This window comes from Gopherus flavomarginatus, chromosome 3, assembly GCF_025201925.1.
Source record: "Gopherus flavomarginatus isolate rGopFla2 chromosome 3, rGopFla2.mat.asm, whole genome shotgun sequence".
In the NCBI taxonomy this organism is placed as follows: Eukaryota; Metazoa; Chordata; order Testudines; family Testudinidae; genus Gopherus; species Gopherus flavomarginatus.
Window position 1 is genome coordinate 48,638,722 of NC_066619.1, and position 19,431 is coordinate 48,658,152.

At 39.1% G+C, this 19,431-nt stretch overlaps 1 protein-coding gene across 4 annotated transcripts in view; it reads right to left on the reverse strand.

Annotated features, from left to right (window-relative positions):
• Positions 1-640: 640 nt before the first annotated feature.
• The window catches only part of HMGCR (3-hydroxy-3-methylglutaryl-CoA reductase), a 29,234-nt gene continuing 10,443 nt past the window's right edge, over positions 641-19,431 (reverse strand). For all 4 annotated transcript variants that reach the window (XM_050944563.1, XM_050944562.1, XM_050944565.1 and 1 more), the window contains exons 6-20: positions 17,253-17,358; positions 15,024-15,130; positions 13,043-13,159; positions 12,652-12,803; positions 11,649-11,893; positions 11,348-11,520; positions 9,646-9,840; positions 8,708-8,866; positions 8,404-8,561; positions 5,908-6,013; positions 4,652-4,822; positions 3,461-3,601; positions 3,209-3,367; positions 2,735-2,889; positions 641-2,592 (exon numbers count right to left, since the gene is read on the reverse strand). In XM_050944563.1, the coding sequence (XP_050800520.1) occupies positions 2,538-2,592; positions 2,735-2,889; positions 3,209-3,367; positions 3,461-3,601; positions 4,652-4,822; positions 5,908-6,013; positions 8,404-8,561; positions 8,708-8,866; positions 9,646-9,840; positions 11,348-11,520; positions 11,649-11,893; positions 12,652-12,803; positions 13,043-13,159; positions 15,024-15,130; positions 17,253-17,358 (2,199 nt within the window). In that variant the 3' untranslated portion in view covers positions 641-2,537. The remainder of the gene's footprint in view (positions 2,593-2,734; positions 2,890-3,208; positions 3,368-3,460; positions 3,602-4,651; positions 4,823-5,907; positions 6,014-8,403; positions 8,562-8,707; positions 8,867-9,645; positions 9,841-11,347; positions 11,521-11,648; positions 11,894-12,651; positions 12,804-13,042; positions 13,160-15,023; positions 15,131-17,252; positions 17,359-19,431) is intronic.

Below are 19,431 nucleotides of genomic sequence, written 5' to 3' on the forward strand. Positions count from 1 at the left end.
ACTTTTTGTTTAATGGGAAAGTGGTTTAAAAACCCTTATTTCCAGATTACGATTTTTTAAAACCTTAAAATTTGCTAACTTAAAAAATAAGTAGTTATTATTTGACTCAGTTTTAAGATTAAATATTTATTTACGTAGCTGTGTGTCTGGTACTTTCATTTGAGAGCTCTCTCTCCTCCCTGTAAATAATTTTGATGTTCAAGAGTTATGTGTAATGTAGTCACTAACATATTGGTCAGTTAATTTTGATGCACTAGTTTTACTGATGCACAGTGAATGCAGTAAGTTTAGAGTTCCTATCCCAAACAGATTGCAAGACTTTTCTAAAAGTGCATTTTTGTGTTTAGGGTCATACATCTCTCTGAAATGACCATCACAAACTTTGCAAAAAATAGTCTGTTTTAGCAGACCACTACCAAAAAAATTCCAGGCAAAATAGACTTATTTTCTGGAAAGTAGGGAGAAGTGTCCAAAATAGGCCTCAGTGGAAAGTTTCATACTCAACTACTGTATTGAGAAGTTATTGCAACTCCGTAAGTGTTCTTCATACCACCGAAAAACAACGTTAACAATTCCTGAAACAGTAATTAATATTTAGTAAAGTCACTGATTATACTTGAATATCACAATTAAGCCAAAATGCTTTTCCATTGTTTTACTGAAACTGAAAAAGTATTCTGTACCAAAATGTACACAATTTAGTAATAATACAAAATGTTAATTCTGCAAGACAGAATGTCAGTTACATTCACCAAAATGAACACTGAACCACCATTTATTGCCAGCTCAGTGTTACTTTAAATAATAAATCACTGGTTGAACATAGAAACAAAGCAGTTTCAACTCTGCATAAATAAGAAAAACTACTGATAACAATACTGCAGAAAGATAAACATTCATGATATTTACATGCTACCACAGCATACCTAGCATGTAGTATGTCTTCTGGCTTGAATGATAGCTTTATGAGACCAATACATTAATATTAGAGTTGATGTTCTACAAAATCAGTCCCTCACAAGTTATATCAAGCTTGCACATTAGGAGAACAGCATTCCCTCTCTTTCATCCACATCCCCGAAATGCCTCTGTATCCCCAGAAAAAGACAAACAACCTTCCAGAAAGAAGGAATGTTCAAATCCATTTATAGTTTTCCTTCAGTGACTGGACAGGATAACTATTTAGCATATCAACTGATACTCGTTTTCTCAATAGTAATTCAAACCAAAATAAACCTACCTAATATTTCCTGCATAATGTTAAGAAACACCCTACGTTATCTCACTGGTCCAAATACAGTATCTTAATGGGCAGTTACATTTCTTGTGTTAATTTTTCTAGTACCATCATTTCAATGGATCCTTGTAAGTTTTCGTAAGATGGATAAAATAATTTTTCTTCTGAAAAATCCAAAGTTTTTTCACAAAAGAAAACATATAAAAAGAATCAAACATAAAAACGAACTGGAACATTAAATACATGTGATTTTTCTGGCTTTATTACATCTCCAAGTTAAGCAGAGATCAAACACCTATCCCTGGGAAAGAAGTGTTGAACACCAAAAATTATTAATGTGCAAACGCACTGTATTTTAAAAAGATGAGATTTTAAAAGTGTAAACATCTGCTTTTGATTCATTCACTTGAATCCATTGCTACTTACAGAAAAAGTTATGTAAAAAACTGTATTGTTATCAAAGCTCTAACCGGCCCGATGTGTAACCGTTTCTATATCTGTATCATGAAAGTTTTAGAAAGTCATGATACAGTACATCTCTCTGAACAAAATGACCAGACAGCTGAAAGCAGTGGTTTCATACCCCTATTAAAGACTGTCAAACATTTCTGCACTTTGTAGCAACAGATTTTCCTTAAAGGAAAAAATGATTCAACTCAGTCAGGGAGCTAACAGTTAAGTGGAACAGCAGCAGGTGAAGTACTATAAATAGATCAGTGTTTCTACAGATTAATGTGAGACTCAATAAAATTATCTCATAACCCAAGACCTAAGCTTAAAACTTGAACAAACAAAATTAAAATCAGGAATTCATGGAAGCAATTAGGCTGCTATCACTTTATATTTAAAACCTACTTTTTTAACCAGAAAACAAAAATCACAAGGAACATTACATACAAACCAATTTTAGCCAAATCATTTTTTAAACATACAACAAATTACACTACAGAACTTGTTTTCCATCTCAGTCATAACTGGGAGTTCACTAGTCAAAATACCCTCAATCCTTAATGACATAAAGCTGACCCTTCAGAAGAGCATGCACAGAGTAAGAAAAATATCAAAAACTCTAAAGTCATGTTCAAGACATCTGGGATCTCCATAAAGTAATTTTTAGCTGCTGAAGAAAGTCAAAGTCATAAGGAAGAGTTTCACTGATCACAAGTCTGCTGATCTTCTCAATTATCTTCCACAAAAATCCTTGTACTGAAGACTGCCTTCTAAAATTCATAAATATATATTATTCTTTAGTCCTGGTCAGTTGCTATGGCAATGGTTCACTTCAACGTTCCTCTGACATTCAAGCTGCTTTCTTGGTGCAGGTTCCTTGAAGATCTTGTAGATTTATTTTTGACCTAACAAAAACAGTAAGATAGGCCATTTGGAGTCAGCACTCTCTCTGTAGCTTTAACTGTTTCATGTACCATTATTACATATTGTGCTGTATTTGGGACGGAGGAAGACACAGAGAATAGTACTAAGCTTTGCGGTTCTTACCTATTGTGAATCATGTGGCTTTTCACTAGATGTCCAGCTGCCAGTGCTGCCATTAATGATAATTCCCCTGCCATTACTGTAGCACATACAATTTTAGCAAGCTGACGTGCATTTTCACCAGGATTTTCTTGACTTGCACCCTGGACTCCTAACATCTGTGGACAAAAATATCCAACATCCACTTTAAAACCAAGTGCTGGTAAAGGTCAATTTGTGTTCAGTTAAGAGTTATTTAATAGTCCTTACTAAACTGTGAAACAAACCAGCTTTTAAGTCCCTCAGACATTAAAAAATAGCATTTAGCTTCAAAATTAGATGCATGAATACTCTTCAGAACTCTAGGTAGTCTTATCTTAAAGCCTACTAAAGTTCGAAAAAAACTTGCAGTATTACTTAGACACACAGTATACAATAGAACCAGAAGGCATTTTGGTTTAAACGGATTTTATTTTAATTTTCTTTGATGCTTTGTACCTGCAAACAGGCTTGCTGTGGTAGCAAGTTGGTCCCTCCACCAACTGTTCCAATTTCTATAGAGGGCATTGTGCAGCTGATATACAGATCTTCATTTGTGGGACCTGTTGACTCCATCAGAGTGATGCAGTTAGAGCTGCCCACATTCTGTGCTGCATCCTTAAAGTCAGAACAAAAACATTTAGTTCAACTATTTTAAGAATATATTTAAAAAACCAAAACCCAACAGTGCTGTGAATTGGCTGAACTTACCTGTCCACAAGCAATGTAGATAGCTGTGACAATGTTTGCTGCGTGGGCGTTATAGCCACCTATGCTACCAGCCATTGCAGAGCCCACCAAATTTTTGTTTATATTAACCTCAACCATAGCTTCGGTCGTAGTCTTCAATACCTAGACAAAGCCATATGCTTTTATTATACTTCTCATTAGACAGCAGTAGTAATCCCATGTTGTACAATATTAGCACTCAGACTGTGATTCCATGGCTGAGGAACTTGCCACAGAACAGTTCTCTGAAATGTAGACTTTCATTTAAAAGAAAATAATTTAAACTCTTACAGTTGCTAAAACTTTCTAAATATATATAGAATGCAAACCAATGCAGAAATATTTGCCTGAGTCTGCAGATAAGCCTGAAATAAATACTTCGAAGAGATGTGGTGAACCACCCCGTTTATTTCAGTGGAATGTTGACATTAAATTTGAAACTTAATGATGACAATATAAAAATAGTTTGGCAGAAAAAGCCTGTTAATGAGCTATTATAGTACCAACCTGCCTCAAAGGTAACTCCAAATAGCAAAAACCCTCAATTGTCCTCATCCCAGCTGGCCACAATCTCCAGCTTCCCCCAATGACTTCTACAATGTAGTTATATATTTTTAATACAAAATTCTGCAGTACAACTGAAAGTTAAAAGTTCTAGGGCACTACAAAATTAAATATCAAATTAAGTCACAAGAAATACTACTGATTGCATTACTCATTTTCATATTTAATTCAATCAAAACCTCTTTACATGAAGGTCCCAAAGAATTTCCGGTCTTGTGCACTGTGAGGTGTAGCAGAACCCAGGCTAACTGCTGCAGATTGATTTGCCTTGGAGTATCCAAGGGACCGGTTACAAAGGTTATTAAAACTGAACTGAATACTTAAGTGTCAGATCTATTAGACTGTGCAATAGTCTTTCAAAAGAAGGGGTGGAAGACCCATCACTTCAGACATTTTAAACAAGACAACAGAAAAATATATTGAATGAAAAATCCTCTACTGGTAGGTCATTTTTATCTACAACTTCCATGATCCTACAATAATGCTCAAAGTGAAGATTCATCATTATGTACAATTTATAAATTTCAATTTCAAATTAAATTTTTATAAAAGGGATTAATTTGGTTAGAAAAAAATGCTTTTTTCAAGATGAATCAAAGCGGTACTTACTTCTCTGACCACCTTGGCTGGAATGACTGCTTCACAGACAACAGACTTCCCTCTGCCTTCTATCCAATTTATGGCAGCAGGCTTTTTGTCTGTACAATAGTTACCACTAATAGCTAGAACCTGGAGATCAGGAAACTCTTCTTGCAGTCTCGCAAGTGCCTTTTCAGTACCCTGACAGAAGCAGATATAAATGAAGCTTAACTTCTCATGAGGATTGTATTATAAACCACTGGAGAACTTAACTAATATGTGACTAGCCATCAGAGACGGTAAGACATCAGGACTAGACTGAACCTTTGGGCTCGACCTCTGGGCAAGGAAAGCACATCACTGTGCTACTCCAGGAGAAGCAATGGGAAGGAATTGTTCCTCACAGAGGAACCTGGACTCCCCTTTTGGGTAAGACGGTGCTGGGGGTAGGGATAATATATAATCATTGCTCTGCCCCCATCTCACTCACTTGTAGAGTAAATAATGAATTCACAAGCCCCTGCTCCTCCCCACCATGCATGGTGTCTCATCCTGGGGCTGTACAGGTGAGTGGAAGCTCTGCCCTCTCTAACTCCAGAGTGGCTACATGGCCAGAGAACACTGGCACTCATCAAGGTATGCATACAACATGGATCTTAATACTCTGGGATCAATTCTTCCCTTTATTCTGGACTAGGGGAAGAAGGAAAGCCTGAGTTGCATGAGCAGATTCTTTTTCTTTTTAAATATAGTCATTTTAACCCTCCAGTCTTCATTGCTTTGGTGCTACTCTTGATTATGGTCAAAGACACAAAACTAAACCATTACAGTTTACCATTTTATATCACTAGAGAGAAACACAGCCTGCCCTCGGTAAATTGCCTAAGGTAAATAAAACAAGCAAAGGTAAAAAAATCAAGTTCATAGGGGAAGATGGCCAATAAGAATGAAGTTGAAGTAGGATTAATAATCACTTTAATTTCTCACTCATGTAAACCTGTTTTGCCTATTTTAGATATAAGCACTTCAGGGACAGAAAGTAAATTTTACTCTCAAAAGCACTATAAACCCTAATACAGGACTCTGATTCTGGATGGCCCTTATACAAGCCCCAGAAAAAGAAAGGGGGAGAAGTTGAAGGGAGGGAAGTGAGGAGTCCTGTGTCCTTGCTTCCACTCCCTGTATAGTCATGTAAGACAGGACAAACTAACTCAGAATTAATTTAGTGACATGCTTTAACTAGTTTTTAAAAAAAAACTGTTAGGTAGAAACAGACTGGATCTTACTTTTGAGATCATGTTCATTCCCATTGCATCCCCTGTTTCAGACTGAAAACGGATATAGAGGTTACGACCAGCCAGACTGATGTGAAGCTTCTGCAGACGAGCAAACCTGTAAATAAAAGAGAATCAACTGACTACTTACAATTCCTTCTCTCTCCCTTATCTCACTAAAGACTACAGGCTGCTTTTCAGCTACAAATGACAGTAAGCCATTAGTTCTGGATAACCCTGTTAAGCACCAAGCACAATGTGCACTCCTCCTCCTGCTCTATGCTCAAAATTAAATCAGCACCAACTACCAGGCACTAAGTCCCCTGACAGCTGATCCAAGACAAATGTTTAAGAAAATTTACTGCTCCTGCAAGTAACTGTACAGTTTGCCTAATTTTTCTAGCCCTTCAATTTGTGAAATATAGGATCTTAATGTTGTAGTTACCTAATTTCAAACAACAATTCCCTCCCTCCATCCCCAATAAAAAAAATTCTGTGTTACCAGTGATGAGCTGCCAAAATCTTAACAACCGGTTCCCTCCTCACCCCACAAGGGGGTTGTGGCCCGTGCCCATCCCCCAGTTCTCCTGCCCCATCCAATCCCCCAGTTCTCCTGCCCCATCCAATCCCCCACGTTCCTTGATGCCCCCCAGGGACCCCTTCCCTATCCAACCCCCTTCCCTGTACCCTGACTGCCCCCTGTTGCCCCATCCAACCCCTCCTCTCATTCCTGATGGCCCCCCGGGATCCCTGCCCCATCCAACCACCCCTTCTCCCTGTCCCCTAACCGCCCCTGGAACTCCTGCCCCTGACTGCCTCCCACCAACCCATCCAACCCCCCCTCCTTCCAGACTGCTCCCCCGGAACCCTTGCCCCCATTCAACACCCGTTACCCGCCCTTTGACCACCTCGACCCCTATCCATACCCCCTGAACTCCCCTGCCCTCTATCCAACACCCTCCCCTCCCGCACTCCCTGCCCCCTTACCGCTAGCTGGAGGTGGCTGGTGGCGCTACAGCCACGCCACTCGGCTGGAGCCAGGCCATGCCGCCGCCGTGCAGCACCTGGAGCACCAGGTCAGGCCGAGCTCGCAGCGCACCCGCTTCCCGCAAATCAGCTGTTCGTGTAGGAAGCCTGGAAGCGCTGAGAAGCAAGCGGCGGCTTCGCACTCAGGCCCAGGGAGGCAGAGCAGAGGTGAGATGGGGCGGGGAGCAGTTCCCCTTGCACGGCCCCCCAGTTACCTGCTGCGACAGGGGTGGCCCCCCCCGCCCCAGCTCACCTCCGCACCGTCTCTGCCTCCCTGGGCCTGAGCGTGAAGCCACCGTACCGCTTCTCCGCCCTCCCAGGCTTCCCGCGCGAACAGCTGATACGCGGGAAGCGAGGGGGAGAAGCGGGGCAGAGCGTTCAGGGGAGGAGGCGGAGCGGAGGTGATCTGGGGCCGGGACACTGGAGCACCCACGAGAGTCGGCGTCTAAGGCACCACTTTTGGATAATGTGCTGAGGAGGAGCGGCTGCTCCCCCTGTTCCGCCCTTAGCTACGCTCCTGGGTCACTTCAACTTACTGGTTGTTAAATTTAGAAGCCCATGCAAGACAACTGGTTCTAAAAGGGCTTGTAAATTTAACAACTGGTTCCCACGAACTGGCTCCAGCTCACCACTGTTATTGAATATTAACTACTAAGAGAGGGAGATTTGGCAATTCTTAAGTTAGTTATATACAGAAACTGTGTCTAGAGCAGTGATAGTGAAGGCATGTCCCACAACTCAATTCTATTGCTATGCAATAAGCAAGAACAAACTAACTTGAAGATATTGCACATTATTCAACAGCAGGATGGATGGTTCTATACCATGGTATCAAGTCTTGCTGGAATATGCTCATGCGTACCACTGACCTCCACCTGCTTTTGTGAAACATGACTCTGCTAACCAATACTGAAAAATCAGTCTTCGATTTTCCAGAGTTAATATACAACAACAAGAAGTTATGACACTCATGCTCTAAATCATGTTACTTTTAATACTGTTATGCTTCTCCCCACCCTGTCAGTTCTGGCATTATAGGGTCAATATTCTCGTTAGCCCCTAGAATTAGAGCAGAACATGTTTTATCATTTGAAAGATTAGATGGTGGTGAACAACATTGGTTCTAATTCTACAAGTGCAGGATAACGACCACTAAAATTAAGTCAGAACTGAAGTGTGTGTGTGTTTTTGGAGGTAGTAACAAGTATGAATGGTAATCAGAATAATACCATTTTAACTTCCTTTTTTTTGCTGCGATTGAATTCCTTTATTTTCCTAGGGGATATAATGTTTGTAGCCCTAATGGTTAACCAGATATTGGACATGAAAGATGATGTTGATTACTTAGACCAAAGTTATTTGGATCCCTGAATCTAGTATCATGTAATTTCTTGCATCGTAGTACACCTAAACATGGGAGACTTCTGTATTTCATTATAGATTTACATTAGTAAATACTTTACAGAAAGCCATGCTACTAACCTACTTGTGCTGTCAAATGCATCTTTGACTATTTTAAACCCTTCAGAGTTTTCAAGCCAAGCCTTCACTTCTGCAGACTGGCAGGCAGAGGGTAATCTTACAACCGGTCCTCGAGTCATCCCATCTGCTAGAATACGGCTATTTGCTCCTCCACCAAGCTAAGACCAAAGGAGAAAATGAATAAGATTTGTAATAACTTTAATTAAATAGATATCTACCTTACACAATTCAACTCATTTTGTATTAACTGATGGGCTCTTAATCAAGGCAAGGAGCTAACCATCCAAGAATGAATTTTACTTACACATATTGCTCTGCACCCTCTGTTTGTGCTTGCTACCAGACAGCCTTCTGTTGTTGCCATTGGAACTTGAAACTCTTTGCTATCCAGGAAAAGTGGCCCCGCTACACCTACAGGGATGGGCATGTATCCAATCACATTTTCACAGCAAGCTCCCATTACCTTTAAAAAAAAAATGTTAGATTTAACAGTCTCGAAAGATACAGCATTGCGACAGCATGCTGAGAAATTGATAATAAACAAATAAAATAAATAAAAATTAGCCTACTTTACCAACCGACTTATCAATAAAATACAACATTTTTACACTGCAGTGTTTTATACTGCACAAAGTTTGGAAGTATTTAGTAAAGCTTGACAGTTATCTTCTGAAATTCGCTGAAGTGTTTAATCATTGAAGTAATGTATAGCAACAGATAAAACTGCAGAAAGACCTTTTTTATATTAGTGAATGCTATGTACTTGTATCTATTAGGAGAGTTACTGTACAAAGTGAAAACTGTATTAAACTAACAATCTGGATTTTGAATAACTTTCTTTTTATTATGACTCAACTCACGTTTTCACTCATCTCAGTAAACTCAGCTGTGGTATTATCAAAACCCTAAACTTACTGAGATTAGGGAACTGTATACATTAATTTATTAATTGTCCTTTTTGATCATGCTACAAAACTATCTGGACTCTTAAGTTTTCATTTAAAAAAATTAAAGTATCCAATACTTATGTCTGTGAGATCTTTCAGATGTGAACTGAATGAATAACCATGCAGTCTGTGTTTGTATGAAGACAGACAAACTATAATTGATAGCTCTGTCTTAATTCCTTGGAAGTGGTGCACATGAATTATAATTTTGAGAAGAATTTGGGGAAAACACACAAAAGGAGTTACCTTAAAATTTAAAAATTAATTCACTCTTGCTTGTCTCCATTATACTTACCAAAGAGTAATTGTAATGCCTGTAAGGAAGATATTGTAGGGCTGAAGGTTCAGGGAGATTCTGAGATAACATCTGTCTGCGAATAGATATACCGCGTTCCTGAGTTTCCATCAAAGTTTCCAATTTGTAAGCAGGAATATGCTTAGCATTGACTAGGTTGATGACTTCTTCATCAGTGAGAAATTTTGCACCTTTCTAGAAATTAAAAAAAAAAAAAAGTTTTTTTTGTGTTTGTACAAACTGCAGTACAACTTTTAATGTTTCCAGTAATATTTAATGTTTCTAGTATGGTAAATGATACTCTTTACTTCTGCAAATCATACCTAAAGAATCTGTTTCATTAGCAACATCAGTGAACTGCAGCATACAAAGAAAATCATTCTAAATGAATTTCTGGTCTGTGTCAATCATGAATCCATATAAACCAAAAGGAAACTAACAAACCTCACCAAGATACAACAGCTGCAATTTAAAGTTATAAAATGTTGTGAGATTCAGTGAGGCTTTTACTCATTGTAATGTATTGAGGTACATGCTTACCATCAAATCACCTGCAATACCTAGCCAAACTAAAGAGTTATGTATAGACTAGAAGTTCCATTATAAAATGTCATTGCTTTTCCAGAGTGAAGAAAGACTCTTACTTTAAAACACTACAGGACAGATCCTCAGGTAGCATTAATTACATAGTTCCACTGAAGTCAAATGCCAGCTGAGGATCTGGCTCTGTGTATTGAACTATCTAAAGAAGACAGATTATGTACAAGTTTATAAATGGACATTTTTCTGTAAAGTACATATTGGGGGAAAGGGGGAAGTCTGATGGTCTGTAGCAGTGGTCCCCAAACTGTGGGGAGTGCCCCCCCAGTGTGGGGGGGGGCGGCGGCAAAGTGGGGCCTGAGCCACCACCCTCCCTCCCTCCCTCCAGCAGGTGGGGAGGGAGTGCCACCCAGCCCCGCTTTGCCCTCAGCTCTGCTCTGGCCCTGCCTCTGCTCCCGCGCCAGCCCCACCCCACCCCCAGCCTAGGCCCTTGTGACTCTGGCACCAGCCTCAGCCCCCAAACCTCTGTCCACACCTCCCTTCTTTCCCTGCCCTCCCCCAGGCCGCAGCTCCTGACCGCAGCTCACGAGGGAGATGCAATGTGAAAAGCTTGGGGACCACTGGTCTGGAGGGAGCACAATACTCTGTCTCATGGGGAATCAGAATCAATAGCCACACAACCTCGGAGACTTCAGAGAGCTTGGAAGCGGAGGGTGAAGAAAACTGAGCACTTTATGTTGCTCTCAACCAGCCACCTTTAATAGATGTACAGACTAATACTCTAGTTGTTCATGAGCAGGAAAGCTACTATGATATGGAATTTGGGGGAGAGGAAAATATGGTAACAAATCTTTTGTTTACAAAAATGGGCAAAAACTGAATTTTTGGCTGCATGCATTCAAGAATCAGAACATATACAAATAATTGAAAAGCAGGAATTGACTGCACCAGAAATGATCTCTAAAGTGCATTTTGTAACGGTTGTATACTAAGAGTGTAAGCCATACTATTTACACATACATTCAATTGTAAGAGCAATGCAGTCAATTGAAGAATGTATTCACAAACAATGTTTCACAGTGAAATTTTAAAATACTGCTTATAATTTTTTGGTCTTGAACTTCTCAACAGAACTGGAAACCTTACAGTTCTCTTTTCTTACCTCTGCATTTTTAAGTATACATAAACATTCTTCAGTGGAGCGTGGCTCTTTGGGCAATTCAATTTCAGGCTCCTTTCTATTAAGGAGAGAAGAAGTTTCCATAGGGATGCAACTACCAACCACAAATGTAGCCTTGGCTGACGGCTCTGCTAATGCAGGTTTTATTACTTCAACTGCACAAAGACAAATTAAAATTGGAATTTAGATTACAAAAATCTCAAACAGACTAGTTTTCTGGTTGCAAAATAGCTCCAGCATTGGATCCTTCAGTACCTAAGATATCCAAAGCATATATTATTACCTTTTCTCTCTTTGGAAATTACAGTCTCTTCTACTGTGCTGGATTTCTGATTATTTTTTACAAGTACAGATTGTTTTCTGCAGCAGTTATCAGGAATCTTTTTCTGAACTATCGAGGGAGAGGTTATGGGGTTCTTCAGTGAGAGCGTGGACTCCGTCTCTGTCTGTTCAAAGAAGATGTATTTCACAGCAAGAAGAAGAGCTAAACCAAGAGTGATTACTTGCTCAATGTCCAAACTGGCCATTCTGAAGGAGGATCAAACAAGAAGTAAATCTAAATGTGTTTTGAGTATATAAAAATATCTGTATATCACTATAAACTCACACACTGCTTTAACAAACAAGCAAGACATGCAAGCTAATATCTAACAAGAAAATGCTACAAAGCTAACCTGCAATGTTTATACAATCTCGTGTATATAGCTACACTTTATAAAATGTATCACTGGGGCATACATTTGCTTTAACAAAAGCAATATGTTGATCATAATTTATGCAATTGTTAGAACTCTGCCCCCTTTATAACACATTATCGAAGTATGTTTCTTTTCTAAAGTAACAGCACGGCAATTCAGCATGTTTGAAGAACAGCAATGACACCTGAGTTGTGGATTGTCAGAACCTCTGATAATCAAGTCCATAGTACTTTAACGTTAGAAAAAAATTGATCACAAGGAGAGAGAATAGTGACAAGGACCTTTTTTCCAAGTCCTTGGGGATGGGTGGTGCATGTAAAGGGAAGCTGTGCACATGTTCCCAGAGTAAAGGGAAGCTGGTTTGAACACCTGACTAGACTACACCAATTACCATTAAATTGACTATGGAATGCCATGTCACACAAGGATCTCCATATGTAGGGAATTCTACAGTGGCCAGAGCAGATGGGTTTATGGCTGCTTTGCAAAGTACTCTGCCTTACAAATTAACCTGAAAGCACCAGAGAATAAGCCTCAGTCAGTGGAAGATGCAACAGAATACTTAGAAGGACCAAGATATTCACCCACCTAGAAAGATAAAATTGCCATAGAGAAACATTAGGTTCAATTCTCTTTGGTGCATTTTCATCCATTCCTACTGAATTTTCTGCTGTACTGTTTTGAGCAGATGGTTGTGCTATCCAGCGACTGTGAGCATGAACAAGAACCAGACCTAGAGACTTAAAAAGGAGAGAGAGAAAAGTAAAACCATTTCAGCTGTAACTAGCCAGCAAATCTAGTAACAAGTAGCAATTTAAAAAAATATATATTTTTTTTACTCTCCCATGCCCTCCTAGGTTTAAAACTAAAGGCTGGTGTTGATAACAGGCAGGGAATATAACTTGACAGTAACAGAGAAATATCTATGCATACATGATATGGTTGCTTTTCTCTAAAGAAAGGGAAAAAGCCCACATACCATAATCATTTTAACCCTCTGAGTTACAGGGTTTGGTTTGTTTTCTTCTTCTTCCAAAACACGGGCAAAATGACTAAGTTGCCATATAGGATGCCCCTCACGACTTTCACGAGAAAGCTACAAGGAAAAACAAAAGACCCTGTTCAGTGCATATATTTGAAGAAATAGAGAAGCAAGCAAACTTTTTACTATTATGTCACTAGAGAATTTGATTACTAAGGCTCTGTCAACACAAGAAAGTTGTACCAGTTTAATCTAAGTCAGTTTTTAAACCAGTGCAACCGCCTATGTAGGCACTTTCTTTTTGGTTTAAAACTGGCTTGTTAAGCCACAATAAGAGTGTCCATACAGCCTTTTGCACAAATTTAACTAAATCATTTATAAATCGCACCTTTAGTTAAACTGGTTGAACTTTCTCCTGTACACAAGCCTGTAGTTACATTTGATCCACTGAATACCACACTGAAGACTCACTGGGAATACAGGAACCAAAGAGAAAATTTAAGACCCAAGCAAGAGGTGCTCAGCCCAAAATGTTCAAACTTGTCTAAAGTTAAGCCCTTAAGTCCATAAAATAAATAAGGCCTTGGTTCACAAAAGCCTCCTCATTCAGGAAAAGGTTTAAGCATGTGCTTTCCTGAATTGGGGCCTGGAACTGTCTCAATTTTCAGAGAAGCTGAGCATCCACAAATCTCACTGAAGTCTGTTTGAGCAAGAGAGAGAGCTGCCCAGCAGTTCTGAAGAGAACAAAACAAACTCCATGCCACTTAGGTGCTTAAATACAAATGCAGGAGTGTAACATTAGGTAACAAATTTTAAGTCATAATGCCTGTAAATCAAATATCCAAAAATCAAGATTAACACTGATGCAGATCTCAAAATATGATCCCCAGCATTTCCAAGCATAAAACTGTGCCTGAACATTATATTGAAAACTAAAGGGCATCATATAAATGGGAATGTTGACCTTTCAAATGAATTACTGGAACTGTAGTACAAGAAACTATGTAATTTTTTGCACTATTCTGCTCCAAAATTAATTGTAAAAGGGGATATTACCCAGGACATAACTTCTCTCTGTTTTTATGAGAAATTTATTCCTCCAAGCACACAATTCATTCATGTTCATTAGAGGTATACGTATGTATACAGGGAATATTCAATAACCTTATTTGTTTAGAAGCTATTGCAGAAGAATAAAGTTAAACACACACAAAAAACAACTGCAAGTTTTAAATACTGATAATTGGAAGATTATTATTATTTTCAACATCTAAAAACTACTGTACTTGACATATGATTTTGTTCCAGATATACCACAACCAGAGGCGAAAGTAATTTAAAGGACTTTCCAGTACTCCTGAGTAGGGTGTGGCCTCAAACGGAAGAGGCGAGGCCTTTCAAGATTTAAAATCGCCTGGGTACCCTGGCGTAGTGGTGGCAGGGCTCTGGCGGTAATTTAAAGGGCCCAGGGCTCCGGCCGCTGCGGACAGAGAGTTAAAGGGCCAGTGCTCCTGCCACTGCGGGGAGCCCAGGCCCTTTAAAGCACCTCTGGAGCCCTGCCACCGCTGGGGGTAGTGGCAGCAGGGCTCCAGCGGTGATTTAAAGGGCCCAGGGCTCTGGCCGTGCGGGGAGCCCCGGGCCCTTTAAATCACCGCCAGAGCTCCAGCAGCGGGACTCAGGCGGTGCTTCAAAAGACCCAGGGCTCCCCGCAGGGGCCGGAGCTCTAGGACCTTTAAATCACCACCGGAGAAGCCGTACCAGCTTACTTTCACCTCTGACCACAACCATGCAAGTTATAACTTCGATTATGACTCCTCTTGAACAAAGAAATAAATGTATAATAGGATATAAATTGTGAAGGTTGGTGCCATATTAAATTGTTCTCTCTCATTTTAAATAGCTATACAAAGAAAAATAGGACACCAGCATTAGGCCAACATGCTCTTATACTACTGATGCTATCTTGAACTGGTCTTACCTCTAATACCAAGGACACACATGCTGGAAAGAAAGTCATGAAGACGAAGTAGTTGGCAAGAACAGACATGCAGCCAAAGCAGCACATGATTTCAAGCTGTCGCACTCCTACATTAAAAAGAGGCATAAACATTCTTACATTTTGTGCTTACATCTTACACAATGTGCTTTCTTTATGCTGAAAAGGTATCACAATGTGGCGCAACAACATTAAGCTGACTTTGTACATCATAAAAGGACTGACTATCCCATCCCTAGATTGTGAAAAGTGAGCACATTAAGCAAGGGTGATCTTGCATTTGTATTTCAACATCAATACACGACACTGTAAGGTGTACCTTGAAGAGCAATACTGTCATCTTATTTAAAATGTAAATTAGCGTTAGTATTTTAAAGCTCTCAATGAAGGAGTGGTTCTAAGTTTGCAGGCTTCAGATCGTGACTCCTCATTCATCTGCCTACCAGAAGTTGATTTCAAAGTAAACTTTAATCTGTGATATTTGGGCAGAGGTAGTCAGACATGTATTGAAGGAGTCAGGCAAAGTACTGATCTGTGGCTACTCTCTTGTAAGCATTGCACATATGAGCAGTTACTGATCTTCCTTCTGAACTTTGCTTTATAACTAAAAAAGGTTTCGAAGCGATATTAAGTGTTATGAATATTTTCAGAATTAGTCTGCCCCAGGAGCATTTCTGTAAATAGAAGAGAACTGAAGTTTTCATTAGGTAGTTTTTCCAAAGGTATATTTAAATCACACTGAGCTGAAACTTAGAACTAGGGGTTTGAGATGGGCAGGTTTAAATACACTTTCAAGGTTAAAGATGACAGGACATGAAGAAGAGCTCTGTGTGGCTCAAAACCTTGTCTCTCTCAGCAACAGAAGTTGGTCCAATAAAAGATATTACCTCACCTACCTGGTCTCGGGGCAGGAGGGGGAGTAGTTTTGTGCACTTTTCTGATGTACAAAAGTAGCCGGAAAGGTTTTTCCAACCCATCCCAACAAAACTGTTTTTACATTAGAAATTCAGATCCTGTCTAGCCTAGAAGACACTGTGAGGGCTGGAGAGCTAATGAAATGATGTTATCAACAATAGTAGGGCTGAAACCTGAAAAACTGAGGGGAAGGAATTTTTAGACAGACTGTTTAAACTCTGTTTTTGTTAACATAAACTTCTAATATTTTGGACAAAAGACATCCAAGTTACAGATTCATAATCTTAACTTCTTTGATTAAGATCTGAGAGATAAAAGCATAAATCCTCTGAAATATCCAGTAAGTCCCACAGCAAAACCACAAAAGACCAAGTGAACACGCCTGATGTTTCTAACGGTAAACAAGCAGGAAGGAAAGACCCTAAAAACAAACACAGTTTCAGACCCTATGCACACATCATAAAGAAGCACAAAAGTGTTCAAACCCATTAAAAAAATGAATAAAAAGAGAGAGATTCCTTGGCAGGGCATCTTTAATGTTCTGTGAGTGGCATTCAATGCCAGTAAGTAAAACAGATAAATTTTAAAAACTGAAAAATTGCATTTAGCCCTTATTGTAGATTTATGACTCACAGTTTATTTATTTTAAAAACAGCTGAATTATTTACATCTGAAAAGCTCCTACTCTTTATACTTAGTAGCTACATTTCCTAAAACAAAAATCTTCTCTAGTGCCAATGAAGATAAAAATCATAGAAAAGAAAAATGTAAGTAGAAGTTTCTTTGCCTGTTTGTGTTAAAACAGACTAGTAATCCCTAGCATGTAATTCATTTTAGAAACATTAGTTCTAACAACAATAAGGAGGCAAGTCATTGTTATTTCATACATCTGTACTGAAAGCGTAATGGATTAAATAAATTCTGCTATAGTGGGAGATTTCAGTTCATCCCAAAATAGTAAGGGAATAACATACAAAATAAGACCCCAACCCTGTAAAGTGATCTGTGCAAGAGAGCCTTTTATCCATGCAGTGTCCTACAAGAATTCAATAGAAATCTGCATTTTCCTTCATGTCATCAGCACCTGCAATTCTATTCACATCTGTTTTAAGATAACAAAAAGCACATAAATTCAAAATATAGGCAATGACTATATCTCCCTAATTGTGCCAAGACACTGAAATATGACCAGTAAGAACATTTATTGTTTGAGGACCAGGAGATAATTGACACCTTTGCTGTGAATTCTTTATTTTTTTAGCTTGAGATAACTAGACTCTTGACTATATTACTCACCTGACATAGTACCAACACCAATCACAAGACACTCAACAAGGGCATCAAGCGTAAATGTAGGACCTAGAATTGCCATTCCCCATGAAATATTTTCTCTTACTTCATCCTAAAAAACACAGGAATTTCCCTCAGTTAAAATAAAGGCAAAATGCAACCAGTGATGCAAAGTTACACCAACAGACAGCTCTCTGACAGAGAATGGGATGAATTACATCAACTTTTGATTTGTGTAGAGGAAGTGAACAATAGATCACGGTGATCAAGCAAAAAGGTAGGGTTCAGATAAAATGTGGAAAAGGCAGGCACAACAAGTCAAGCAGACTCGTCGTTCTTAACATTTCTCACCCAACTCCTCACAACATGATAAAAGAGCCGATAGGTCCCAGGGTAGGTATATGAGCTCCCATAAAAAAGAGCTTCAATCATGATTAATAAAGTGAGGATTAAAAAGGTTTAATGCCTTGATTATACAAATGCATACTGTATGTGAATATACGGCCTAATACAGTCACGTGGGTTCGTTTCTCAAATTCTCTTAAGACTGATTTTGTTCTTTACTTTAATCATTTAATTACTTCAAGATGTTAACCTTTAATAATAATTTGCATTGTTTCACCATTTATGTAATCTGATTAATAACTGTAAGCTCTCTATCCTTAGCGAGGAGTTATTCTAAATTTCTTAAATTAATTGAGATAGACTTTTGATAATATTTATTAAAGAGACTAGGACACAAAGTTTTGTTAAGATAAAAATCATCCAACACTTAAAGTCTATGCACGAGTCCACTTGACTTCTGATCCTTTTAAAGTAGTTTAATAGTTTTTAAATAGTTTACTAACGCATCTTTCTTTTTTATCCTACTACTTGTATAATCAACTTTTTAAAAAGGCACTCATGTCTTCAATAATAAAAAGGCAATTCTACTGGGGTATGTTTGTATGCAGATATATCCCCATTATGAAAAAATAATAATTTGTATACTCAGGACATTAAAAAAAAAAAAAAAAGAAACTACAGTACATCCTCGCTATAATGCCGTACACAATAACAAACCTTGGGCTATGGCGAACCCAGTCCCTGAATCCCACCTGGAGCCCCAGGGCCTGACACCTTCCTTGGCACCAGTCAGAGCTCAGTGCCCCACCGCTGCCCTGAGGGCTGCAGGAGCTGTCATCCCCCTCTCTCAAGGGCGGAGGAGCTGTCACCTCCCAACTCCAAACTCCTGCGGGGCCAAAGGAACTATCAGCTCCCACTGCCAGGCTCCAGGTGTCAGCTGCCCCCGCCCCCAAGCAGAGCTCTTTCACTATCATGAACCAATGGATCCCCAGAGGTTCATTACAGACAACATGTACTGTAGTTAAGGAGAAATAGGAACCTTCCTTCCTCCTTACAAGAAGCATTACATCTAGATTCTTAGATTTAAAATATATCAATATCCAAAAGCCTGAACCTTATTAAAATGCTGTGTCATTTACAGGGCATTAGCATTAACAGGCTGTAAAAACTAGCGTTGAGGGATTTAATTAGCTGTTTGACAGAGCTATACAGATTCACTATAATGGAATCAGAATCACAACAGCAGTCTCAGACCTGGGTATGGAATAAGATGAAAGTTTGACGAAATAGAGCAAAGATCCGGCACTGAAAATCACCAACATGCCTGAGAGAACTGACTAAGGATTTACTAATTTTTTATTTTTTAAACATGTAAATTCTTTTCTTAAAAACTCCAGAAACCTATTCTGCACTAATTGCATGTAGGACATTCTGAGTAGTGAGAAATCCTGGTGGAATTTAGGCCATCCGCTGTACTCATAATTAGTATTATATCCTGTTTAGCTATTCATGGTGCTGGGTGGCCATTCTTACGTTTTCATACCTTCGAAAAAAGCAAAGATTCTTGACACAGTTCAAATCCAGGAAATGGGAGAGGACACTGATTTGGACTTGCACAAATACTAGATATGGAGTTCCAAAACAGATGCCTCACAGTGCCTGGATGCTAACAAAAATCCTACTTCATGCTCTGCAATATCAATATACATTTTACACTTTATTTTATTAAGTTTGTTCAGATGACTGTACCTGTGTACTTCCGTTCTTTTTACTTCATTCTAATGAAGTTTTTGTCTGGGAACTCTAGACTCAGTAAACAGCATTGCTAATATTGTTTCCA